The 27,698-nt window shown below is 37.1% G+C and overlaps 2 protein-coding genes across 10 annotated transcripts; both read right to left on the reverse strand.

Moving 5' to 3' along the window:
- Positions 1–1,349: 1,349 nt before the first annotated feature.
- Positions 1,350–27,584, reverse strand: LOC125475726 (TMV resistance protein N-like). 9 transcript variants are annotated; one of them, XM_048580923.1, is made up of 8 exons: positions 27,346–27,584; positions 27,065–27,176; positions 26,372–26,917; positions 25,159–26,272; positions 24,777–25,055; positions 23,345–24,451; positions 22,680–23,278; positions 22,359–22,514 (listed from the first exon to the last, which is right to left on the reverse strand). In XM_048580923.1, exons 3-7 carry the CDS (start codon positions 26,887–26,889, stop codon positions 22,703–22,705), a joined length of 3,594 nt encoding a protein of 1,197 aa, XP_048436880.1. In that variant the 5' UTR covers positions 26,890–26,917; positions 27,065–27,176; positions 27,346–27,584; the 3' UTR covers positions 22,359–22,514; positions 22,680–22,702. The 9 variants fall into 9 exon arrangements, with proteins under 9 accessions (XP_048436884.1, XP_048436883.1, XP_048436879.1 ...); XM_048580927.1 differs by lacking the exons at positions 22,359–22,514; positions 22,680–23,278; positions 23,345–24,451; ... (1 more) ...; positions 27,065–27,176; positions 27,346–27,584 and adding exons at positions 1,350–1,642; positions 1,808–2,406; positions 2,487–3,554; positions 3,880–4,158; positions 4,262–4,930 and having other exon boundaries at positions 25,846–26,272; positions 26,372–27,022; XM_048580926.1 differs by lacking the exons at positions 22,359–22,514; positions 22,680–23,278; positions 23,345–24,451; ... (1 more) ...; positions 27,065–27,176; positions 27,346–27,584 and adding exons at positions 1,350–1,642; positions 1,808–2,406; positions 2,487–3,554; positions 3,880–4,158 and having other exon boundaries at positions 26,372–27,023.
- Positions 5,270–8,815, reverse strand: LOC103929082 (disease resistance protein Roq1-like). Its single transcript, XM_048580954.1, has 4 exons — positions 8,561–8,815; positions 8,280–8,391; positions 7,587–8,132; positions 5,270–7,487 (listed from the first exon to the last, which is right to left on the reverse strand). Exons 3-4 carry the CDS (start codon positions 8,102–8,104, stop codon positions 6,971–6,973), a joined length of 1,035 nt encoding a protein of 344 aa, XP_048436911.1. The 5' UTR covers positions 8,105–8,132; positions 8,280–8,391; positions 8,561–8,815; the 3' UTR covers positions 5,270–6,970.
- Positions 27,585–27,698: the final 114 nt, after the last annotated feature.

The raw sequence follows: 27,698 nt of genomic DNA on the forward strand, positions 1-27,698 counted from the left end.
TTTTGATCATTATTCAATTTTACCTATGATGCCCAATGTGTTCAGGTTTCTAAATGTTTCTGTTATAGTGTGAAACAAGCATGGTGATGTCAATAGTAGGTCTTAAAGTGTTACTCTAATGTTATGAACATTGCCAATTACTTCTAATATGATTATGGATTTTCGGATGGTGCCTAACAATTATCCCAGAATTTATGCCAGCGCTTATTCATTTTTATTTTGCACATATGCTCGTCTTTTGATCGAAATTAAATTACAGGAAAGATTATTTGCATGTCCAGACGACGAGACATTCCGGTTCTTAGCAAGTGTATATAGTCGCTCTCACCACAATATGTCATTGCGCAAGGAATTTGAGGGAGGGATTACGAATCGAGCTTTCTGGTATATGGAGGCATGCAAGATTGGAACTACAAAAATGGTGGCTGTTTTGAATTGACTTTGGAGATTAGTGATAACAAATGGCCTACTGCTAACGAGGTCAGGCGTCAGTTAGGGCGAGTGTGTGCAACCTTTAAATATAAAACGACATTCTTTAGCCAAGTTTATCATGTATATGGGGATACGGTTGCGCCCTTGGTGTAGCTATAGGTCCAATGGACCTTGGTGTAGCTATAGGTCCAATGGACCTTGGTGTAGCCAAGTTTATCATGTATATGACATTCTTTAACCCTACTTTTCTTTGTAATTTATGGCAATTTTAGGTTACTTCATTCTTAGATTTTGGTCTTTTCCTGTGTTGAACGTTTTCCCTCATTGCCCTTATTTTATCTCATCTTACTAATCTATGTGGATGATAAACTGAGGCTTCTGTATATGCTTGGGTAAAAACTTAATCTCGTGGAGTTCGAAGAAACAGAAAACAGTTTCCAGGTCTAGAAGCTGAATATCGGCAGCTTGCATACACTGCCGCTGAGTTGCCTTGGTTATGTTCGTTGTTTAGGGACGTACATTAGAATCTCCTAAGATAACAGATTTGGTGTGATAATTTGTCTTCCATTGCCTTAGCATCCAATCCAGTTTTCCACTCATGAACCAAGCACTTAGAAGTTGATTATCATTATGTCAGGGAGAAGGTGATTAGAGGTGAGCTACTATCTGTCAACTTGCCGGGGGATGTTAGACCAAGTCAGACTTCTAGTTTCCAATCATACTCTCAGGTTTGTTATCTGTGTGATTCATCCTTATCTCAACAGAAGTTTAAATTTCATAAACTACCGTGTAAATAGGGTTTTGAAAGGGTACGCAAATTCAGCTGAAAACCTACCGTTCTAAGTTTTACAACTTTTTGTCCAAAGATGTCAGGAAAAATACTCTCAATGCTTAGTTTTTGCATCACCAAAGCCAAGTTTTAATCAAACCAAAGTTGTTGAGCAAAAAGTGTTGTTTCCTTAGCAACGTTTCTGTTTCTGGACTACAAGTTTGCATTGGTTACAAAATCAGACAGAAACAAATCAATTGCTACAAGTTTGAATTCAATCCGTGGTGTACATGTTAATGCTAATGGCGTCTTCAGAAAATGAACCTTAAGATCTGGACTGACAGAGCGGCCCCCATGGCGTTGCGAGTTTCCAAGGTACCCACTTGCTGCATTAGGCAAGATGATCAGATTGTTAATCAATCTTCTTAATGCCCAAGTAATCTGCAAAAGTGTTTATACATCAACATTCTTATCCACTCTGCCCTTTCAGTAAATAAAGCCATCTTAATATATAGCTCGAGAGATCGATTACATTGACTAAGATGTCGAAACAAAAAATAATTTTGATGACAATCATGCTGATGTGATGAATTGATGGTTACTTACTTGCATTTTTTGTGACATGGTGACTAGTTACAACGCCTTTTGCAAATTTGTTCTGTGTCATTGAAGCTAGCACTTCCGGGTCCACTTGGAGCTGTCTCGTCACGATATTCGCATGTTCGTTTCAGTAGTTTTTGGTTGAGTTCTTTCAAATCTTGCTCGTACACCAAACGAGCCCCACACTTCTTCACCATATTCAAGTTTGCTTTTAGTTCTCTCCAACCAATATCATCAAGAAAGTCAATTCCGAATAAAAACTGTACCTGATGACAATCTGCACGAGGCAAACAATATTGACGAGGAAAATAAAATAACCAAAGGTTTTCTGACACAAGAGACGGTAATAATAAGGTAGTCCAAGGGTATTGTGGGCCAAGGTTTTCAGGGCTAACAAGTTCCACTGAACAGTGAATTTTGAAACGACAAAAATGAGGAAGCTCCACATTTTGTAAAGGGTCTTGGTATTGAAAAACAACACAGAAGGCAATCCCAAGGCAGTTGGTACATGATGGTGGAGGAAGCTCCACATTTATTGAATGTCCCACACTCTGATTATTGAACCACTTTGGAATTTCACTTCCAGGGATAAGAATTTTCGATCCCTGTAGCAGAAGAAAGATCAATTATTGAGAGAGAGAGAGAGAGAGAGAGAGAGAGAGAGAGAGAGAGAGAGAGAGAGTACCAGAATGACAGATTTCAGAAACCTATTGATCAAGTCTTCATCTGGAACCAATGCAATGCAATTGCAGCAAGTGACACAAGCAAAATACAAATTGAATGCGCCTGACAAACTTCGTAAGGAAGTGCAATTGTCCAGATCTACCGTTAATCCTCTGTTTGATGGAAGAGGTGGCAATTTTTGAAGGCTTTTACACCCCTCCAGATGAAGATCCCTAAGCTTAGAAAGGTGTCTAATGCTTTCAGGTAGACTGACGAAATTATTTCTGTCGAGATACAATGTTTCCAATAAGGTCAAGGAGCCAATATCATCGGGGATATCCCCCTCCTGGAGATTACAATCATATAGACATAAGCATGTCAAAGAGCATAAACGATTTAGAGAAGACAACACCAAATGCCAACAAAGAGGAGGATCAGGGGGACTCTTTTCAAATCCAAAAAAGCGGCGAAGGCCCCACCCATCCCTTGCTGTACCATCTGATCCACAAGTGGCTTTAAATGTTAGAACTTTGAGATTTTTCAAACCCACAAGCGGCATTGTCATAGTGGGTCCCACGCTAAGCCACCATAAGTGATCCATGTTTCCTGGGAGTTTGTCAATCTTTGAGCATCCAATCACAGCGAGGTTTCCAAGAGACTTCAAATTACAAATAGCCCTTGGAAGGTACAAGAGATTTTTGCAATTCCGTAGAAACAAATGCCTAAGGCCAACCGCATGTCCAATTGATGAAGGTATTTTCTCGATCGCAGTGTTGTCTAACACGAGGAAGTATAAATTCTTCATCTGCTCCCCAAATTCTGGAATCGTTTTCACATTTGAGCAGCCATCAAGATTGAAATATTCAAGAGAATCCATTTCAACCTTACTTGGGAGGCTCTTAATGCTTTCACAGCCATCAAGTTTCAAAACTTCAAGTCTTTTGAGGACTGCAATAGACGGATGTATCTCAACTAAATTCTTACAAACGGAAAGATACAACTCCTCAAGATTTGGAAGACCACTGAAATCTGGGGTACTCTTCAATTTATTGGAGTTGCTAAGATCGATATGTTTCAAGTTGGGCAAGTCCTGCACAACACCACCGATAAGGTTCAGATCATATACTTAGCTTCCACAACCTTAAAGTTTCTTCAAAACAATAAATAAATAAATATATGATTATTTTGTAAATTAAATAGCATTTATTCTCAATGAATATGGAATAAATTTGGAACCTTTGGGATTGTACAATAAAAAAATGTCAAGGGTTCCTTGTTTTTAAAACTCAAGAAAAATTAAATAACATGTCTATTATTTTTTAAAATAATGTGTTAAAATATCATTGGACAAACTCAAAATGTGAGTATTGACTAGTGAATAACCAATATTATCTTTTGTTCATAACTACTCTTACCACTTTTCCCCCCAAAAAATGAACAAGATTGCTATTACGCATCCGAAGTTTAGCAAGCAAGTGCGGGCGAAAGCTTGTTGGAAGAAAATTTGAAGGATACCAACTCCAATTTATAATTCTCAAGGAACATGGAAGAGATTTGGGGCCTGAAGAAAAGATCAAATTATTGAATTCCAAAAACCTCAGTCTCTCCATCTTAGAGAAGGCTTCGCAATTCCACTGGGGCACCTCTTCTACGTTGGACAAGCGTAAGGATATGGCTTCAATTGCTGCCGTTCCCTAGCAATTAAGAAAAAAAGGACAAATTAATTTCACATTCAAGTCTAATATAATGTCAAAAGAAATCAATATCTTCTTCCAAACTTGGTATTTAACTTCTTACCTTATTCTTCCTAAATATCTGATCGATGTCATCATAAAGCCACAACCTACTGCGCTGACCAGGCTCTTTAGACTCTTGACGAACACTTTCACGTGCCATATCTTGTATCAAGTCATGCATCCATATATGTTTGTAGCGATCTTGATAGAGGAGAGATCTCTCAATTAGTACATCTATCATAGTACTACTAGAAATTCCAAAAGAAATATCTAGTATTTCAATTACTTCCATTCTGTGCTTCCCTTTGTGGAGACATGCAACCTCAAGAAAAATGCTCTTCTCCATCTCTTCTAGTCCATCATAACTTATTTTAAGTTTATCAATAATTTCTGTATTAGGAATTTTTGATAGATTATCCCGTGTACTATTCCAAAAATCTAGCCCTCTCTTAAACAATGCCGACCCAAAAGTTTTAAGAGCTAATGGAAGGCCTCCAGCATATTTAATGAAACACTCAGACAGTTCCAAAAACCCATCATCGGGCATATTTTTCTTAAAGGCATGCAGGCTAAACAGTGCAAGAGCCTCATCATCATTTAACACCTCAACATTATGACATAATGGTATGCCATGCTCGACTAGCAGACGTTCATTTCTAGTTGTAATGATAATTCTGCTTCCCATGCCAAACCAATCTTCCTTTCCAGCTAGTACTTGTAGTTGGTTTATGTGATCCATGTTGGAATATGTGGCCAAGTGGCCAACTCACATCCACTTTCGGCTAATAAAATAATAAGGTGGACAAAATCATTGTTGCTTTCCTTGTTTTGAGGAGAAAAGGAAAGGCTAGCAAGTAGCCTTATTATTTTATTTGTATTTGGTTGTTTTTAAAGGGAATGAAGGGTGCAGCCGAGTGAAGAGAAAAAAAAGAAGGAAGGGCACCATTTGTTTTTGAGCATTCCTTTTGTGAGAGCATCCAAGGGGAGAGCATTCGGCTCTCCCATGGAAAAGGTTGAACATGGGTTGAGAGAAAATCGAGAGAGCTAGAGTGAAAAGTATTCTAGTGAAAGAACTCTTGGGGTAGAGTGAGGCTCTTGGGAAAATTCTGTGAGTGGGTGTACAAGGGATATGGGATTGAGTTATATCGATTTAACTCATGTATACTTGTACTGTTATTCTCATAGTGAAGAGCAATATCTCTCCGGGGACGTAGGCAGTTTTTTTGCCGAACCTCGTAAATTTCTCTGTGTCTTTATTTCTTGTACTTTATTTTGTTCAACTGTGTGTGATTTTTGGTGAGGTTGTAATCTGAATCTCGGTTCCGCACTAACGAACGGGTCAAGGCACAACAATTGGTATCAGAGCATCGTTGGGGGCTTTGGTTCGTTGGAGGTCCAGATTTGTTGTTCACCATGGAATTTTCAGTTGAGCAGTTTAAAGGGAGAGGCGGTTTTGCTCTTGGTAAAGGAGAGTAATGGAAGTCTGAAGAAATGGAAGCCGTGTTTAGGGATGCTTGGATCAACTACGAAAGTTGATGTTGAGGAAGAAGACAAAGGCCTCTTTCTTCTTACCTCACTTTCAGATTTGTACGAGAACCTTGTGAAACTTTACTGCAAGGAAAGAAACAGTAAGTTTGGAGCAGGTGCAAGCTTCTTTGGTGTGGAATGATACACACAAGAGACCATGGATGATGGTGGGCACAAGACTGCTTAAGCTATTCAAGGTTGAAATCGTGGAAGAAAATTGGAAAGAGGATCTGAGAGAGACAGCAGGTTCGGATCCGGTTCCGGAGGCAAGGGTCCACAGTGCTACGGGTGCAAGGCTGGGTTAGCAAGTTTGTGGTGGAAGACTTTGAGTATGCCCTCTAGGTACTCGAAGCAACACTTCTCCTGGTGATGTTTAGTCTCAAGTGTTGCAGGGGTTTTGCAGCAGGTGGAGCTATGGGATTCACAGGTGATGAGAAGGTCCTGAGGTAGGAGGAAGTGTGGGAATTTTGTCTGGCTCGATGGGTTGTTGCTGGAAATAGGCGCGCTGACGAGTTTCCAGGTTGCAGACAATGAAGAGGAGGAAAACCTGCTGCAGGAGACGAGGATGTGTTGAGATCCTGTCTGAAGCTAAATGGTGATTTTTAGCTTGCAGCAGCTGCACATGCATTGGCAGTGACTGAATCGGAACAGGACCAACGAGGTTGATTCAGAGTGTGCATGCTGGTACGTAAGGCCAATGAATTTTGGAACTTGGCCAAGGTGGAGATTGTTGGAATATGTGGCCAAGTGGCCAACTCACATCCACTTTCGGCTAATAAAATAATAAGGTGGACAAAATCATTGTTGCTTTCCTTGTTTTGAGGAGAAAAGGAAAGGCTAGCAAGTAGCCTTATTATTTTATTTGTATTTGGTTGTTTTTAAAGGGAATGAAGGGTGCAGCCGAGTGAAGAGAAAAAAAAGAAGGAAGGGCACCATTTGTTTTTGAGCATTCCTTTTGTGAGAGCATCCAAGGGGAGAGCATTCGGCTCTCCCATGGAAAAGGTTGAACATGGGTTGAGAGAAAATCAAGAGAGCTAGAGTGAAAAGTATTCTAGTGAAAGAACTCTTGGGGTAGAGTGAGGCTCTTGGGAAAATTCTGTGAGTGGGTGTACAAGGGATATGGGATTGAGTTATATCGATTTAACTCATGTATACTTGTACTGTTATTTTCATAGTGAAGAGCAATATCTCTCCGGGGACGTAGGCAGTTTTTTTGCCGAACCTCGTAAATTTCTCTGTGTCTTTATTTCTTGTACTTTATTTTGTTCAACTGTGTGTGATTTTTGGTGAGGTTGTAATCTGAATCTCGGTTCCGCACTAACGAACGGGCCAAGGCACAACAATCCACATCATCAAGTACAAGAAGAACCTTTTTGTTGTGTAAGCACTTCTTAATGAAAATGATTCCGTGCTCTTCATCCCAAATTTCTTCGATCTTTTCCCTCAACACCGGGAAAAGAAGTCTTTTTTGAAGATCAACGTTAGAAACCTCTCTAACGTTGCCGAGAAAGCAGTGAACTTCAAAATGATGGAAGATTCTATCATAAACAAGCTTAGCAAGGGTTGTCTTACCAATGCCACCCATCCCCGTTATCCCTATAAAGCGAACATCATTGACATCATGAGCTAACAACGAACTTAGTTGCTCAAGCCCAAAATTAACCCCAACCAACTCCTGTGGGGAATCTAACAACGGGAATGTAGCTTGCACTTTCCTCCACACACTTTTGACGAGTTGTTGTATAATCTCACTTTCACTCCTACATGGTATGAAATAACCAATCAAAAAAACATAAATGAAGCATCCAATTTTGACTCTACTAAGACATGGGAAATTAAAGTTGTTCATGCATACTTACTTAGATTCCTTCGAGTGCCAACCACAAATTTTGGACACTTTTTTTAGATCAGCTTTCCATTGGACCACCTTCTCTTTATCTTCGGTACTGCTCGAATTTTGTTCATGCTTCGTAAAGGCTTCGGCAAAACATCCCCGTTGATTTCCGACGTCAGATGGATCTGTCTGATAAAAGACCGGCAGAACTGAGTTCCTGGATTCCATGCATCGAAGAATGGTTGTAAGTTCGTCCAAGCACCATTTGGAAGAAGCATAGTTCGGTGAGAGAACAACAATTGCAATATGCGATTCTTTGATCGCACTTGAGAGCTCAAGATGAATACTTGTTCCTCCTTCAAGCTCTCGATCGTCCATGAAAGTCGTAATTCCTTGGCATTTGGACAATTCATGGTGTAAATGGGATACAAAGCCCCTGCGGGTGTCTACACCCCTGAAACTCAAAAACACATCATACTTCCATAAAGAAGCTGATTCATTCAAAAGAAAAGATGCAGGGGCTCTTTGGGTGCTCAATGCCATAGGAAGAACAGTTGCTGCAAATTGGGTGCTGCACATATGAAACAGGAACTGAATGAACAAGTAAAAAGAATAGAAGATCCATGTTCTAAAATTCAAAAAAACAAAATTTGAAACTTCAAATGTATTTTTGATAATTTACAAGATGCAATTTTTATACGTAATTACAGGGACTCACTCCGGTCAGATATTTGACCGTGTCAACACATATTTGACAATTTGATTTGATCTTACAGTCCAGGTAACTCAGTTTAAGTAGTTGATCATATTCAGTTACCGGAAAATGGATCCTGCAAACAAAAACAGTAGTCAATGAACAAGTAAAACAAAAACGAGCAGTGCAACGAAAATAGAAACTTTAAAGTTGTTTCAGTAATTGAAAACGTATATTAAGCAAAAGATACGAAGGACTCAGAAAAAATATCAGAAAAACAAAATACATGATCAGCAGAGACTTACACAGGCAGAGAGAAGTGACAAATGGCAATGAAAGTAGCAGAACAATGACACTGAAAATTCCCACAACAAAGTCGTAGGAAGAGAGGAAATTGAGATAGAGGTAGGAAAGGAAATAAATTGAAGAGAGATGGACAGCCGAATGCATCTACAGGAAGTGGTGGTGGTGGTGGTGGTGGTAATATTGCTGTGCAATATAAATCTCCCTGGAAGAAGCAACAAGGAAATTTCCCCTGCAAGAACTGTCCACTTTCTAATATTCGTTCAAGAGAACAAGCTAAAGGGAAGAAGATAACAGATAGTCTTATTTTTAATTAACTTTCAATTTTTGATCACGCTAACCCTGACGCTTACTGTTGAATTTAGTGGCTCTGCCACATTCCGATTGGGCCGTTTGTTTTGACTCAAGCTCATTAGTTGGCTGTTAATAGCTCCATGTGAAAGCTCATTAGTTGGCTGTTAAAGCCACGTGATTGCCTTGTTCAAGGCATCAAGCAGCCAAGATTATTTAGTGGGATGTGTTATTCACACATCATTTTTACTTTTCAAATACATTTTTTTATTTTTAACTGTTGGATCGAATGAATTGAAAAATATCTAAGAACAGAAATTAATAAGGAGTTTGTGAGAAGTTAAAAGGGGTGTGTGGATATCACACCCCTTATTTAGGCCACTAACTTTGAATTCGGATTGGATCTTTTTTGTGAGGGTTTAGGATTCGTAAATCATGTTTGTTTATTGTATATCGTGTGGTCATAAATTATTTTAAATAATTTTTATTTAAAATTAAATATAAATATTACCTGACAAAATCTGATTGCATACATACAATAAACGGATGGAATTTACGAAAAAATCCGGACAGGATCTTGGGCTAACTTTGACTCAAGCCAGTTGATTGGCTGTTTAGCTCCACGTGAAAGCCACGTGATGCATATATTCAAGGCATGAATTCCTATTGGCCTTAAATCGTTTCGAATGGCCATGAATTCCTACTGGCATGAATTCTAAACAATTGGTAGTGGTCCCAGAAAAAAAAAGCGAAGCCATAGCAAATGGCCACGTTTCATGGTGATAGAAAGGAGCTGAATTTTTACATAACGGTGTGAGTTTGAATACCGTTAACGATTAATTTATTTTTGCAAGTGATCCTTTACAACAATGATAAAAAAAATGTTGAATTTTTGTATGACGATATGAATTCATGCTCCGTCGATAATTAATCTAATATTTATTTTAATAAAATTTCTCGTTAGACGGAAAAATGAAACGGTCAAACGATCTTTGTTTAATCGCTTAAGCCGATGCTTAGTGTTGGATTTAATAGCTCCATGTGAAAGCCGCGTGATGACTGCAAGCAGCAATATTTTAAGACATTGGATGCTTTTCTTTTGGTAGCAGTGGCGCTGGTGTCCACAAGGTTTAGAGTGGGTTATAATGTCAGATGGTGAATTATTCTTTTTTTATGAAACAGGAACATTAAAATAATAATGTAATTAACCTTTTACGTGTTATCATGTCATAAAATTAAAATGCGATACAAAAAAAGAATAAATTTAAGTCACACCGCTCTACTGTTCGGTGCAATGTAAACTTCCCTAAAAGAAGCTACAAAGAAATTCCCATGCAAAAACTGTACACTTCCCAATACTTGTTCAAGAGAAAAAGCTGAAGGGAATCTATTATGAAACCCTAATTTTTAGCGAGTCATTAATCAGACGTACTACCAAAGTGAAAGGATAAATTTTTTTTTTTTTTAAATAAAGGATATTATATATACTAAGAGAGAAGAATGATGAGCTTAGTCTTACAATATATTAGTAATAATATTGTTTAAATTTGTTTTTGACTAGAATCGAACCTAATAATTCTCACTTACAAATGAAGATGAATATCACTAAATTATAGTACTAATGTTGCAAGGATAAATTGTTTTCCACAAAAAAAGGGTGGGAGACCGACTATGAGAAAATTTCCGGGAAGATTCCATGTTGGGACATGTTATCTTTCTTCACCTTTTCTCTCCTCACCAAAGGGATTGGGTGCAATATTTCTAAGCAAGTTCCCAACTTTCTTCTAAGAAAATATTTCTTAGAAATATCAAGGAAATTCTCATGCAAGAGTTGTACACTTTCCAATATTTGTTCAAGAGGAAAATCTGAAGGGAAACATATTATGAAACCTTAATTTATTAGCAAGCCATTAATCACATGTACTACCAAAGTGAAAGGACAAATTGTATTTTTTTTTTTTAATAAACGATATTATCTACGTTAAAAATAAGAGAATGTGATTAATCTTACAATAGGGTATCAATAATGTAGTTCAAATTCGTCTTTGACGAGAATCGAATATAAGAATTCTCACTTATAAATGAAGATGAATACTATTATATTGTAATGCTAATGTCGCAAGGACAAATTGTTTTCCACCAAAAAAGGTGGGAGACCGCCTATGGAAAGATTTCTGGGAAGATTCCATGCAGGTACGTGTTATCTTTCTTTACCTTTTCTCTCCTCACCAAAGTCATTGGATGCAATATTTCTGAGTAAGTTCCCAACTTTCTTCTAAGAAAAAATTTCATGTCTCTTTGTAACTTTTCTCATTGGGTGCAATATTTCATCCACTATGAAACTTTTCTCATCCTTTTTGGGACCGTTCTGCAGTGCCTGAGCGAGCAGGTTGAAGAATTCTTTGATCCAGTATAGCCCTAACTCAAGGGCTCATCAAATTTATTCCCAGTTAGGTGCAATTGATAAGTGTTTTCGATTGTGATATGAAATCTGAAGCCCAAGTAGTATTTGAAACAAATTTAACCACACCATTTTAACCAAACAAATTTAATATAAAATGTTTACGTGGCTTAACCATGATCATACATCATAAGGCATGATGAATATATAAAAATAGAAGGGCAGAGAATCCACCTCTATAATACAAGGCACTGGATGCTTTTCTTTTGGTTCCCATCAGCAAAAGAGAAAATGAAAGGCAGCCTAAGCCTTTCTCGTTTCTGAAAAAAGCAGAGAAAGACAGCCCGAGTGCTTCCAGTGGCAGTAGGGGTGTTGGCCACAACACGGTTTAGTGTGGGTCATAGTGTTAGAGTGTGATTTTTTATTTATTTTTTTTTTTTTTTTTTTTGACAAAGAAAAGTTAATATGATCGTTTACCTGAAGTAGGAGCAAAAGAATAAAATATTTAGGATGGTCTATAGTAAGGTATACTGTTATAGCCGTTATATTTTGATATTTCTATTTTTAAATAAAAATTTAATAGTTAAAATGATAGAATAGAAGCTATAGATAAGAAATGGTAAACAATTAGAAATACTTGCTCACTCTTTCTTTATTTGAAACGGGAACGTCAAAACAGTGGTGTAATTAATTTATTACGTGCTATCAGGTCACAAAGTTAAAATACAATGTGAAGTGGGGATAAATTTGAGCCACACTACTCTAAAGTTTTCGTGCAATGTAAGTCTCCTTGAAAGAAGCACCAAGGAAATCTCCATGCAAGAAATCGAGAGATCTGGCCTGCTGATTGGTGTGTAAGATAAATCATGGCCGTTGGTTATGTGTGAAAGGTCAGAACAATGAATTAATAGAGATCATTGGATTAAATTTATACGGCTTAGATCTCTTGTTCCTAAGCTCCCGGAGCGGATCCGTTCCCACTTGTTTAAGAGGAAAAGCTAAAGGATAAACGTCAACACATGTACTACCAAAGTTAAAGGAGAAGGATTTTCCAGAAAAAAAAAAAAAAAAATTGGTGAAAGACTAACCATGAGAAATTTCCAGGAATCTTCGTTGTTGTTGGGACGTGTTATCTTTCTTCAGCTTTTCTCACCAAACCGATTGGATGCGAGACGTCAGACTTCTCGTAAGTTCCCAACTTTCTTATTATAATATATTCATGTCTCCTTAATTATGTTCCGTTAATTCGTTTGTTACCAAGTTACCAATGTGAAAAAGAAAGTAAAGAAATAATGTAGCCAATAATAGTACAAGGCAGTGGATGGTTTTCTTTTGGTTCCCATCAGCACAGAGAAAAAGAAGGCAGCCAACGCCTTACGGTTCCTAAAAAGCAGAGAAAGATGGACACTTGGACGTTCATCTGTTGGTAGTAGTGGTGGTGGTGACCACACGGTTTAGTGTGGGTCATAGTGTCAGATGATGAATTATCTTTTTACAGAGAAAAGGTTGTATGATTGTGTGGATGACCTAATCAAGTAAAAGAATAAAAAATTTAGGGTGGTTTGTAGGGTGTTATGTCTGTTATATTTTGATATTTGTACTTTTACATAAATATTTAATTGTTAAAATATTCAAAATATTTTATATTCTCGAGTACAGTAAAAATTTCGTATACAAAACAAGAGATATATTATTCACATATCTCAAATTACTTCTCATACATTCTTTATTAATTTTTATGCGTTGATCTTCTTTAATTCATCCGATTCGACAACTAAAAATTAAAATGATGTGTGTGAAGTAAAATAGGATGTGTAGATATCACATCCCACAAAACAATTGGTAATGGTCCAAAAAAAGAAAGAGAAGTTATGGTTAAACGTCGCTCAATCCTTTTTCTTTACGTGAAACGTGAGTGCCAAGATAACAGTGTAATTAATCTATTAAGTGTTATACTGTCACAATGTTAAAAAGTGGAGATAAATATGAGTCACACCTAACGTTTTGGTGCAAGGTAAATCCCCCTGAAAGAAGCAACAAGGAAATCTCCATACACTAGCTGTCCACTTTCCAAACTCGTTCAAGAGAAAAACCAAAGTTGAAGGACAATTATTTTCTACCAAAAAAGTGGCAGACCGACTATGGCATATTTCCATTCCTTATTGGGACGTGTAATCTTTCTGCTGAGAAAAGAGTTCATGTCTCTGTTTTTTTTAAATAGGAAGATTTTGTTTTTCTTTTAGAAAACAGGGGAAGATAATTATGTCACCCACTATAAAACTTTTCTCATCATTTGTGGAACCAGTCTGCAGTGCATGAGATGGTCGAGAAATTCTATAATTTAGGAGTAGGTTTTAAGTTTTTTTTTAAGTTTTTTTTTTTTCAGTTCTATTCGGTTTTGTTTTATATAAAACCTGATTCTTTTTTTTTTTTTTTAAATCTGAAAAATATCATCAGGAATATAAAATCAAACTGCGCGAAGGCTTAGCAGCAAACCCAAATAATGTACTGCATGAAACATGTTTGTCCGAAGACACTGGCTACAACAATATCAATTAAACTCTACCAAAACAATTGAGGCTAAAATGATCAATTACCCATTTCTGCCCATAATAGGCAGAAAGATAATTGGACCATATGGTTCAGCAAAGGAACTCTTCCTTACTATTAATCACGACACAGAAATAAATTAAAGACATCACTTTGGTAATGTGATAATTTACGCAAACTCGATCAGATAGCCGCTAATAAATAATACAGCAATGTTATGTACGATGAAAAGTATGAGCCACAATATGCCCTTTGATATATTTGTATCGAGTGAATTATGTTAATGATAATCAACTTTTACAAGAAATCCGACCACACCCTCAGTATCTATATAAAAGCACAACAATTTGTTTATACAAGTGTATATATACACAACAACGCACTGTCCTCCCGTAAAAGACAAAATTAGAAAAACGACTTTGTTTTAGGTGTTACTTAGGTTCGGTTTGGTTTTTGAACCATAAAAACCGAAACCAAACTAACCAATTTCAGTTTAGTTCGGTTTTGTATTGATACGGTTTTTTGAACCATCCCTATTCTAATCTAGTGTATAGCCCTGACTCCAGGGCTCACCAAATTTGTTCCCAGTCAGATGCAATGAAGGTTTTCGATTTTTGTATGAAATCTGAAGCCTAAGTAGTATTTGAAACAAGGGAGTTTTAACGAAAAGTTCTCGGTATTATTCACTTTAACGAAAAATCACATTTTTACCTAAAAAGTCAATCACGATACTATTCACTTACAACATTTTTTTGTCATTTTCGTTAAAACTCAAAGTTTTGAAGCCATTTTCATTAGTTTCATTTGAAAAACCATTGTAATCCAAATTATTTGATGACATATTGAATCATCAAGAGCAGGATCATGTACCCTTCCTTGTACTTAAATACGAGTTTGTTTGCCTTTCAACGTTTATAGGGAAATTTGGAAAAATAATCAAATAATATTTAAATTAGATGATCAAACCAAGAAAGTAAACAAATGGCCTTATTTTTAGTTACATCCCATGAAACTCGATTTTAATCTCACTTTACTCAACTCAAAAGTTGCAACTCCATGAAACTCAAAATTTGCTTCGCTTTGCCTCTGCAACTCGATTTTGGTCTCATTTTGTCTCTTGAAACTTGAAGTCCTATACAAAACTCAAAATTCACTTTACATAGCCTTAGATCTGTTAATTTCTTATGTGGGTCATTTTCTTTTTTATTTATTTTTTTATCTCTTCAATTTCTTTTAAACTTAATATTCTCTGGTTGTTGAATGTTAATGAATAATAGAGATTTATAATCAAATTTAATGCACATGTGACATAGTATTATTTGGTGTTGGATCCCACATATGTTTTAGCAGCTCAACCAATAAGTTTTACGGAGAAGAGAGAATCTACAAGTTAAAGAGGAACGGATTTTGAGTTTTAGTAAAGTGGTGACTTTTGAGTTACATGAGACAAAGTGAGATCATAATGAAGTTCTAAGGGGTGTAGCTAAAAGTAAACCCAAACAAATGATTACTTATTTGATAAATTGAGAACGTAAGCATCTCTATTAATAGATAAACAGTTGTGTATAGAGCCAAAATAAAGATTGGAAAAATAGAATGGACCTTAGTGTCCGGAGCCTCCTCATCCACAAATCAGGGCCGTTGGTTGTGTGTGGTGGAGGAGGCTCCAGACACTAAGGTCTGGAGCGGATTCAAATCCGGAAAAATAACGAATAAACCACAAGAAGAGCTGAACTAGGCCAATACCAAACTAAAAGAACAAAACTTGACAACCAAAAACGTGTGAAAGGGAACTTGAATTAATAGTTATGAATTTCAAGGAAGCTCATTCTCGATGCATTGCAAAAATTCTCGAGAAACTGGAATATAATTTGAACTAAATGTCGTTAACGAATAGTCTTCAATCCCTTGCTAAGTAACAAAAATAATTAAATAATTATGTAACAAGTGCATATTTGTGAATAAAAGTCCAGATATAAGTTGATGCGTACTCGTAAATTTCTGAATGAGGCAAATCAAATTGCGGGCATCATCAGTATACCAAGAACTATCTTCGGAAGTTTCACAATTCTCATCAAATAGTTTAACCGACTTTTGGTGCATTCACATTTAAGAAGATGTTTCGACTCCTTCATGCTGTTACAAATAATGCAACAGTTTCTGATCAGTCATCTTCGTCATCATCTGTATTACCATAAAATTTGTTATCAAATTACAAAGAACAAGATGTTTCTTCTTCACTCTTGTCTTGTGCATGGGTTTAGCTAGACAAGCTTGAGCGTCATGGTTTTCAGAGCATGTAATGTTGCTCTTTAGCCTTCATCCGCATTCATTTTTTTTCGCTCATCCAAATTGTTTAATGTGATGATGTGCGAACACAAAATATTCATTGAGCCTTACTTTACCTTTGGACTACTTTCGGAGCTAGTTTGACCAACTTAGAGGTAGGAAGCGGAATCGACTCTTTGATGAACCTAAACATTAAAACATTGACACTATATGCGCGACAATTTCATTCATGATTAGGCTGGGACTCCTACCAAGGCTTATTTATGAGCACGATATGCAACATTGGATCCATATCTCTTAATTCAATGTTTACTTATCAGGAATGAGAGAACTTAGAAGTATGAAAATGTAAGAGAAGGGAATCGGCTCAACTAGCCATCCTAGTCGATATGCTTCCTGATATTTTGATATTTTAAAGAAAGCTAACATTTTTTCAATTCCTTACGGATTAGTAAATACAAGAGAAAATTTAATTAATTACATTCGAAATAGACAACTACTTCCAAAATCAATTTTGTCAATACCAAACCTATATAGTTAGTGATACTTATCTTTTACTTAACTCAAGTCCTATAATGTAAAATATTGTTGTTTATTAAAAAATAAAATAAAAAATTAACCTATAGAATTTAGTTTGGTTCGGGCTGTTTGAAAAATGGGCCGAGATTCATTTGCAACCCATATCTCGAAGTCCCCGTTACTTTGCTTCCAATGGAATTTTCAGCCCATTTTCCCGCGGGATCCAGCATCTCCAATCTTCGTCGGTACGTTTTCATCTTCTTTTTCTCCTTCCGAGTTCCAACAATGGCTTCCTGAATCCGATTCTGGAGCTCCATCGCCACCATCGTCAACCCCAAAGATCACATTATGAAGCTTGCTCTTTCCGTCCTCTTCCTCTCTCTCAGGCTTCTCCTCTTTTCTTTGTCCTGCCACTGCTAGAGGCGGCCTTCACAGTTCCTACCCTCCAGGTCCCCATCTCCTCATCTGTCATATATATATATATATATATATATTCATGTGTGTGCATTTAGTTCTCTGGGAGTTGAAAAACTGAGATTACAAGAACAAGAAGTAAATTGAAAATTTTTCCCTTGATATTTCAGGCACCAAACGATAGTTAATTATGATCAGATGGATTATCATGCCTATTGCTTCCTTAAATTCTTTACATTTTAGGTGGATTAGCGCTACTAGAAAAGGAAACTAAATCTTTAAGCATTAAGAATTTAGCTAATTGTAAATTAAATGTTGATAGGTTTCGAATTTGGTTCTCGCGCTGGTTCCGGCAGGCAATTGTTTGAAGATAAGGAGGCTCAGACGCGGTATTTATCCCTAAAGTTGAAGCTTAGTAGCTTAACAAGAATTATATAATCTAATTTGATATAATTATGTGTTTACTGAAAATGTGAAAAAAATTGGTGACACAAAGAACGGGCAGCTGCGCTTGACGGTCTGTCAGGGACCCAAATATCTCGTGGTCGTGTGTGTGGCTGAGCATCGCGCCAAGATATTTTCTTCCTCCACCAGCCAATCAGCGAGCAGCTCCAGATATACGTAAATTAATAATAACCGAGTCATCACATCTCAAATATTGTGTTTAAGCGACGTGGCGCAACACTGTGCCAGCAATATATCTTCCTTCCCTTCCTTCCCGGCTCCGCTCATCCATCTTCTCTCCACTTGGCTCGTGATCCGTGTGGGTCCCACCTGCTATTGGCAGCCTCCGGGCCCATTCGTCCCTTCCGCTTTGGGAAGGTGTTTGAATGGATGAATCATCGATGATGATGGCGAAAATGTAGATGATCATGCATGCAATACCATCATACCAACATACCAACATACCAACATACGTGGCGGGTTTCTATCCTGGCATGTTAATTCAATGCATGTAAACGAGAGATTTGGTTCCAGTTTGGAGGGTGATTCTTCCAATTGGTTTTTTTTTTTCTTTCTTTCCACTTTTTAGTTTCTTGTTTCGTTTTTATGTTCTTACGCTTCATTTCATAATTATTCAGGTGCCCTAAAATTATTCAGGTGGAATCCTTTATTTGTTTTATGTTAACCAAAAAGAAAAAAAAAATCGTCATTTGGTATTGTGATGGTATGAATGTAGATATCACAAGAGAGAGTGCTCTAAAGAAGACACCATATATATTTTTATGTTTACATTTTTATTTTTTGAACAAATAATATTTTTTACACTAAGAGGGAGGGGGTGAGCTTATCCTCACAATATACTAACAATAATATGGTTCAAATTCGCTTTGGCGAGAATTGAACTTAGATCTCTCATTTACAAGTGAAAAGGAATACCACTAGACCGTATTATTAAGTGGCAAATTCATATATTTTTTGTACGAAATAATATATATATTTTATCATAAATATTACTACTGTTTCTAGTCAATGATAGTTGATAATTGTTTTGTTTTCAGGTTCTTAGTTATCAATGCATGAAAACTCACCGAACATTTATTGAATTAAGATTATCATTAGAAGAAAAATGCAAGTACGTATAAAGGGTTAACACGGTAAATCCACCCCAAGGGAAACGAATCGACCCCTCCCTTAAGAAGACTCTAGAACGATAGGACAAAGACAAAAGAGGCTCATCATGAAGGAATATATTATGTATCGTCTTAGCACTAACAATTTACTAATTATAAAATTAAGGGAATCGGTGGTCGTTTGTCTGCGACTCAATACCAGAAGTTGACTCAATACTAGTAGCTGAATTGTGTCATTATTTTAACAAAGTTGATTAACAACGCAATCAAATAATAATTAACCATTGAGATCGATCCAGATCATGTATATTGACATGCAATGCATTAGGTGTTGGTAAAGTAGCCTTACACATGTCCAGATTTTTTGACATTTCTTGGTTGGCCATCTTGATGTTGATGACCTCTAACTAAAGCCAAACCTCAGTGGTCTGAAAAAGAGTGGATGGTTGAAGATAACACCGTGCATGATGCAGTTGCTGACGAATTAACTTCATTCTTTGCAAGCAAGAGCAATAATTGGAATAACTCAAATTTGATGGCTACATTCAATTGGTTGAGGGTTGGGAGGAGGCTACAATATTTCAGACTGAGTATAATTTGTCACTTCTAACTCTCTAGATTCAGTTCAACAGTTGTCATAAGAGATTGGTCAAGATTACCTCTAGTCCTCAAGACCTATAGCAGAAGCAAGAGGTCTTCAAAGAACTTTTCTGTAATAAAATTTCACAGTTGCATTTTATTGGTATCTAAGGTAAAATCTCGCTTAATCATTCATCTTCTTTCTTTAACCGATCATATCTGATACGTACTTGGTAGCAACATGAGAAAATATTTTGTCACTTCTAACTCTAAATTCTATTCAACATTTGTCACAAGAGGTTGGTCAACATTGCTCTAGTCCTCAAGAACTATAGCAAAAGTAAGCATGGAACATTTAGGTATTTGATAACGAATTTAAAGAAAAACATAACATTTTTCCGAGTTTTTACGAGTTAGTAAATACAAGAGAACATTTAGATAATTACTTCCAAAATCATTCGGCAGCTAGTACTTCCCTTAGAAATAGACAACTACTTCCAAAATCATTTGTCACTACTAATATAGTTTAGCGACATTTTTCTTCAATTTAATTCAAATTTTATAATGGCCACTTAGTACTATGATCTAGTGGTATTCATTTTCACTTGTAAGTGAGAGGTCTTAGACCATCTCCAACAGAGGGCAGAGGCCCGAAAATAGCCTGAAAACCATCTCCGACTGAGGACTAGACCAAAGGGCTCGTGGGCCCCACAGGACAAAAACGAGCCAGAAGGCCAACAGGCTGGCCATCTTCAACCAGCCGTCTAGCCCTTGCCAAGTCCAGTTTCTTTTTTTTTTTTTTTTTTTTTTTTTTTGCCACTTGCCAAGTCCAGTTTCTTTTTTTTTTTTTTTGGTTCTTTCATCCCACTTTAGGTTTAGGGTTTAGGAACTTTTTTGGTCTCAGCCCATTTTTTAATTTTCTTTAACAACCCACTTTTTTATTTTTATTAATTTCCAATTTTTTTCCTACATCATTTCTCTCATATTTTTCATCATTCCATATTGTCTTATCTAATTTTATTTCGATTTTTCACATTCCATACTATAGCTTTTTGACCCTCAGTTGGAGATAGTTTTTTGATAGGGCTAAAACGAGCCATCTGGCCCTCGGTTGGAGATGAAGACAAATATGGCTTTGTACTATTCATTAAAATATTAATATCTTAGAGGGCCAGAGGGCTAAAACGAGCCCTCTGGCCAGCCTTCGGTTGGAGATAGCCTTAGGTTCGATTCTCATCAAAAGAGAATTTAAACCACATTATTATTAGCCTATTATGAGGCTTAGCATACCTTCTCTCTCTTAATGTAGACAATATTGTTGTTACAAAAAATAAAAATGAAAATTTCAAACCCTATAATGTAAAATATTGTTGTAAATGGGCCGAGATCCATTTGCAACCCATAGCTCAAAGAGCCCGTTACCTTGCTTCCATTGGAATTTGCAGCCCATATTCCCGCGATCTAGCATCTCCGACATTCGTCGTCACGTTTTCATCGTCTTTAGCTCCTTCCAAGTTCCGGCAATGGCTTCCTGAATCCAGCTCCATCGTCTCCATCGTCAACCTCAAAGATCACAGAATGGAGCTTGCTCTTTCCATCCTCTTCCTCTCGCAGCTTCTCCTCTTTTCTTCGTCCTTCCACTGCTAGAGGCGGCCTTCACAGTTCCTACTCTCCAGGTCCCCATCTCCTCATCTGTAGTATATATACATATACATATACATATACATATATATATATATATATATATATATGTTTGTTTGCATTTTATGTGTATGTGTGTGTATTTGCATATGTGTTCATTTAGTTTCTTGGTTGTTTTTGGAAGTTGAAAAACTGAGAGTACAAGAACAAGTTGGAATATTTTCCTTTGATTTCTAAGGAACCAAACGGTAGTTAATTATGATCAGATAGATTATCATGCCTATTACTTTCTTAATTTTTTACAGTCTAGGTGGATTAGCTCTACTAGAAAAAGGAAACTAAATCTTTAAGCATTAAGAATTTAGCTAATTGTAAGTTAAATGTTGATAGGTTTCGAATTTGGTCCTCACGCTGGTTCCGGCAGGCAATTGTTTGAAAATAACGAGTCTCAGACGTGGTATTTATCACTGAATTTGAAGTTTAGTAGCTTAACATGAATCTTCTTTCTTAAGAAAGCTGCCGCTCAAGAATTTAGTGCTTTGCAGCGCTATGGTACCTGGAGCCTTGTTCCTTATAATCCCACCATGAATCTTCTTCCAAACTAGTGGGTATTCATGATAAAACGACAAGTATATGGTTCGATCAAGAGACATAAGGCGAGGTTATGGCCAATGGTTTTCATCAAAACCCAAGTGTGTCAGTCCTTGCATTCGCCTAACAACACTCATTGGATGGCAGTTAAGAGGATCCTACGTTATTTGAAGGCTACCTATGATCAGGGTCTTGTTTATAGACCTGGAGGTGTACAATTGACTGCGTTCTCTGATTCAGATTTTGTAGAGAACCTAGACACGCCATTCAACTGGAGGCTTCTGTGTATACTTGGGTAAAAACTTAATGTTGTGGAGTTCGAAGAAACAGAAAGCGGTTTCCAGGTCTAGCACCGAAGCTGAATATAGGCAACTTGCATACACTGCCGTTGAGTTGCCTTGGTTATGTTCGTTGTTTAGGGACATACATTAAAATCTTCTAAGATAACAGATTTGGTGTGATAATTTGTCTTCCATTGCCTTAGCATCCAATCCGGTTTTCCACTCGAGAACCAAGCACTTAGAAGTTGATTATCATTATGTCAGGGAGAAGGTGATTAGAGGTGAGCTACTAGTCAATTTTATTTGTTAAAATTGCTGATTTGTTCACGAAGGGTTATCTTCATCTCGATTTAAACCGCTGGTTCCAAGCTTCCAGTTGTGCTATGATCTGTCACCTTTGCCGGGGGATGCTAGACCAAGTCAGACTTCTAGTTTCCAATCATATTGTCAGGGTTGTTATTTGTGTGATTAATCCTTATCTCAACAGAAGTCTGTTAGGTCTAGGATTATTTGAATATTTCTTAGCTGGTTAATTAGTATGATTTGCTTTCGACCAAAAAAAAAAAAAAAAAAAAAGTATGACCAAAAAAAAAGTTTGCATTAGTTACAAAATCAGACAGAAACAAATCAATTTCTGGCAGAGTACAGAAATTAGAATTCAACCCCTGGTGTACATGTTAACGCTAGTGGCGTCTTCAGAAAAATGAACCTTAAGATCAGGACTGACAGAGCAGCCCCCATGGCGTTGCGAGTTTCCAAGGTACCCACTTGCTGCATTAGGCAAGATGATCAGATTGTTAATCAATCTTCTTAATGCCCAAGTAATCTGCAAAAGTGTTTATACATCAACATTCTTATCCACTCTGCCCTTTCAGTAAATAAAGCCATCTTAATATATAGCTCGAGAGACCGATTACATTTACTAAGATGTCGAAACAAAAAATAATTTTGATGACAATTATGCTGATGTGATGAATCGATGGTTACTTACTTGCATTTTTTGTGACATGGTGACTAGTTACAACGCCTTTTGCAAATTTGTTCTGTGTCGTTGAAGCTAGCACTTCCGGGTCCACTTGGAGCTGCCTCGTCACGATATTCGCATGTTCGTTTCAGTAGTTTTTGGTTGAGTTCTTTCAAATCTTGCTCGTACACCAAACGAGCCCCACACTTCTTCACCATATTCAAGTTTGCTTTTAGTTCTCTCCAAACATTATCACGTATGTCAATTCCGAATAAAAACTGTACCTGATGACAATCTTCACGAGGCAAACAATATTGACGAGGAAGATAAAATAACCAAAGGATTTCTGACACAAGAGACGGTAATAATAAGGTAGTCCAAGGGTATTCAGGGCAAAGTGTTTCAGGGCTAACAAGTTTCACTGAACAGTGAATTCTGGAACAATACCAACGAGGAAGCTCCACATTTAGTATCATAGGGTCTTGGTATTGAAAAACAACACAGAAGGCAATCCCAAGCCAGTTGGTACATGATGGTGGAGGAAGCTCCACATTTATTGAATGTCCCACACTCTGATTATTGAACCACTTTGGAATTTCACTTCCAGGGATTACAATTTTCGATCCCTGTAGCAGAAGAAAGATCAATTATTTAGAGAGAGAGAGAGAGAGAGAGAGAGAGAGAGAGAGTACCTGAATGACAGATTTCAGAAACCTATTAATCAAGTCTTCATCTGGAACCAATGCAATGCAATTCCGGCAAGTGACACTAGCATCATACAAATTGAATGCACCTGACAAACTTCGTAAGGAAGTGCAATTGTCCAGGTCTACCGTTAATCCTCTGTTTGATGGAAGAGGTGGCAATTTTTGAAGGCTTTTACACCCCTCCAGATGAAGATCCCTAAGCTTAGAAAGGTGTCTAATGCTTTCAGGTAGACTGACGAAATTATTTCTGCTGAGAGACAATATTTTCAATAAGGACAAGCAGCCAATATCATCAGGGAGATCCCCCTCCTGGAGATTACAATCAGATAGATCTAACAATGTCAAGGAGCATAAACGATTTAGAGAAGACAACACCAAATGCCAACAACAAAGAGGAGGATCAGGGGGACTCTTTTCAAGTCCAAATAAGCGGCGAAGGCCCCACCCATCCCTTGCTTTACCATCTGATCCACAAGTGGCTTTAACATTACTCTTCCAAACCATGTCATAATTTCTCCCAAATATTAGACTTTTGAGATTTTTCATACCCACAAGCGGTTTTGTCATAGTGGGTCCCACTCTAAGCCACCGTAAGTGATCCATGTCTCCTGGGAGTTTGTCAATCTTTAAGCATCCAATCACATCGAGCTCTTCAAAAGACTTCAAATTACAAATAGCCCTTGGAAGGTACAAGAGATTTTTGCAATTCCGTAGAAACAAATACCTAAGGCCAACCGCATGTCCAATTGATGAAGGTATTTTCTCGATCGCAGTGTTGTCTAACTTGAGTAAGTATAAATTCTTCATCTGCTCCCCAAATTCTGGAATCGTTTTCACATTTGAGCAGCCACCAAGATTGAAATGTTCAAGAGAATCCATTTCAACCTTACTTGGGAGGCTCTTAATGCTTTCACAGCCATCAAGCTGCAAAACTTTAAGTCTTTTGAGGACTGCAATAGACGGATGTATCTCAACTAAATTCTTACAAGCGCAAAGATACAACTTCTTAAGATTTGCAAGACCACTGAAATCTGGGGTACTTTTCAATTTATTGGAGTAGCTAAGATCAATACGTTTCAAGTTGGGCAAGTCCTGTACAACACCACCGATAAGGTTCAGATCATATACTTAGCTTCCACAACCTTAAAGTTTATTCAAAATAATAAATAAATAAATATATGATTATTTTGTAAATTAAATAGCATTTATTCTCAATGAATATGGAATAAATTTGGAACCTTTGGGATTGTACAATAAAAAAATGCCACGGGTTCCTTGTTTTTAAAACTCAAGAAAAATTAAATAACATGTCTATTATTTTTTAAAATAATGTGTTAAAATATCATTGGACAAACTCAAAAGGTGAGTATTGACTAGTGAGTAACCAATATTATCTTTTGTTCATAACTACTCTTACCACTTTTCCCCCCAAAAAACGAACAAGATTGCTATTACGCATCTCAAGTTTACCAAGCAAGTGCGGGCGAAAGCTTGTTGGAAGAAAATTAGAAGGATACCAACTCCAATTTATAATTCTCAAGGAACATGGAAGAGATTTGGGGCCTGAAGAAAAGATCAAATTATTGAATTCCAAAAACCTCAGTCTCTCCATCTTAGAGAAGGCTTCGCAATTCCACTGGGGCACCTCTTTTACGTTGGACAAGCGAAAGGATATGGCTTCAGTTGCTGCCGTTCCCTAACAATTAAGAAAAAAAGGACAAATTAATTTCACATTCAAGTCTAATATAATGTCAAAAGAAATCAATATCTTCTTCCAAACTTGGTATTTAACTTCTTACCGTATTCTTCCTAAATATTTGATCGATGTCATCGTAAAGCCACAACCTACTGCGCTGACCAGGCTCTTTAGACTCTTGACGAACAATTTCACATGCCATATCTTGTATCAAGTCATGCATCCATATACATTCGCTGGGATCACTGCGATTGTTGCGATTTTGATAGAGGAGAGATCTCTCAATTAGTACATCTATCATAGCACTACTAGAAATTCCAAAAGAAATATCTAGTATTTCAATTACTTCCTCTGTGTACTTCCCTTTGTGGAGACATGCAATGTCAAGAAAAATGCTCTTCTCCGTCTCTTCTAGTTCATCATAACTTATTTTAAGTTTATGAATAATTTCTGTATTAGGAATTTTTGACAGATTATCCCGTGTACTATTCCAAAAATCTAGCCCTCTCTTAAACAATGCCGACCCAAAAGTTTTAAGAGCTAATGGAAGGCCTCCAGCATATTTAATGAAACACTTGGATAGTTCCAAAAACCCATCCTCGGGCATATTTTTCTGAAAGGCATGCAGGCTAAACAGTGCAAGAGCTTCATCATCATTTAACACCTCAACATTATGACATAATGTTATGTCATGCTCGACTAGCAGACGTTCATTTCTAGTTGTAATAATAATTCTGCTTCCCATGCCCAACCACTCGTCCTTTCCAGCTAGTACTTGTAGTTGGTTTATGTGATCCACATCATCAAGTACAAGAAGAACCTTTTTGTTCCGTAAGCATCTCTTGGTGTAATTGATTCCCCATTGTTGCGTAAGAATCTTTTCTTTCAACATCGGTGAAAGAAGTGTTTCTTGAAGACGAATTAGAGTAGGGTCTGCTGTAGAAGCCTCTCTAACGTTTTCAAGAATGCAGTGAACTTCAAAATGATGGAAGATTCTATCATAAACAAGCTTAGCAAGGGTTGTCTTACCAATGCCACCCATCCCCGTTATCCCTATAAAGCGAACATCATTGACATCATGAGCTAACAACGAACTTAGTTGCGCAAGCCCAAAATTAACCCCCACTATCTCCTGTGAGGGATCTAACAACGGGAATGTAGCTTGCACTTTCCTCCACACACTTTTGACGAGTTGTTGTATAATCTCACTTTCACTCCTACATGGTATGAAATAACCAATCAAAAAAACATAAATGAAGCATCCAATTTTGACTCTGCTAAGACATAGGAAATTAAAGTTGTTCATGCATGCTTACTTAGATTCCTTCGAGTGCCAACCACAAATTTTGGACACTTTTTTTAGATCAGCTTTCCATTGGACCACCTTCTCTTTATCTTCGGTACTGCTCGAATTTTGTTCATGCTTCGCGAAGGCTTCGGCAAAACATCCCCGTTGATTTCCGACGTCAGATGGATCTGTCTGATAAAAGACCGGCAGAACTGAGTTCCTGGATTCCATGCATCGAAGAATGGTTGTAAGTTCGTCCAAGCACCATTTGGAAGAAGCATAGTTTGGTGAGAGAACAACAATTGCAATATGCGATTCTTTGATCGCACTTGGGAGCTCAAGATGAATACTTGTTCCTCCTTCAAGCTCTCGATCGTCCATGAAAGTCGTAATTCCTTGGCACTTGGACAATTCATGGTGTAAATGGGATACAAAGCCCCTGCGGGTGTCTACACCCCTGAAACTCAAAAACACATCATACTTCCATAAAGAAGCTGATTCATTCGAAAGAAAAGATGTAGAGGCTCTTTGGGTGCTCAATGCCATAGGAAGAACAGTTGCTGCAAATTGGGTGCTGCACATATGAAACAGGAACTGAATGAACAAGTAAAAAGAATAGAAGATCCATGTTCTAAAATTCAAAAAAACAAAATTTGAAACTTCAAATGTATTCTTGATAATTTACAAGATGCAATTTTCATACGTAATTACAGGGACTCACTCCGGTCAGATATTTGACCGTGTCAACACATGTCTGACAATTTGATTTGATCTTACAGTCCAGGTAACTCAGTTTAAGTAGTTGATCATATTCAGTTACCGGAAAATGGATCCTGCAAACAAAAACAGTAGTCAATGAACAAGTAAAACAAAAACGAGCAGTGAAACGAAAATAGAAACTTTAAAGTTGTTTCAGTAATTGAAAACGTATATTGAGCAAAAGATACGAAGGACTCAGAAAAAATATCAGAAAAACAAAATACATGATCAGCAGAGACTTACACAGGCAGAGAGAAGTGACAAATGGCAATGAAAGTAGCAGAACAATGACACTGAAAATTCCCACAACAAAGTCGTAGGAAGAGAGGAAATTGAGATGGAGGTAGGAAAGGAAATAAATTGAAGAGAGATGGACAGCCGAGTGCATCTAGAGGAAGTGGTGGTGGTGGTGGTGGTAATATTGCTGTGCAATATAAATCTCCCTGGAAGAAGCAACAAGGAAATTTCCCCTGCAAGAACCGTCCACTTTCTAATATTCGTTCAAGAGAAAAAGCTAAAGGGAAGAAGATAACAGATTGTCTTATTTTTAATTAACTTTCAATTTTTTATCAAGCTTACTGTTGAATTTAGTGGCT

The sequence above is a fragment of a genome, unplaced genomic scaffold, assembly GCF_019419815.1.
Source record: "Pyrus x bretschneideri cultivar Hongxiangsu unplaced genomic scaffold, Pyrus_bretschneideri_v1 Contig16, whole genome shotgun sequence".
Lineage (NCBI taxonomy): Eukaryota > Viridiplantae > Streptophyta > Magnoliopsida > Rosales > Rosaceae > Pyrus > Pyrus x bretschneideri.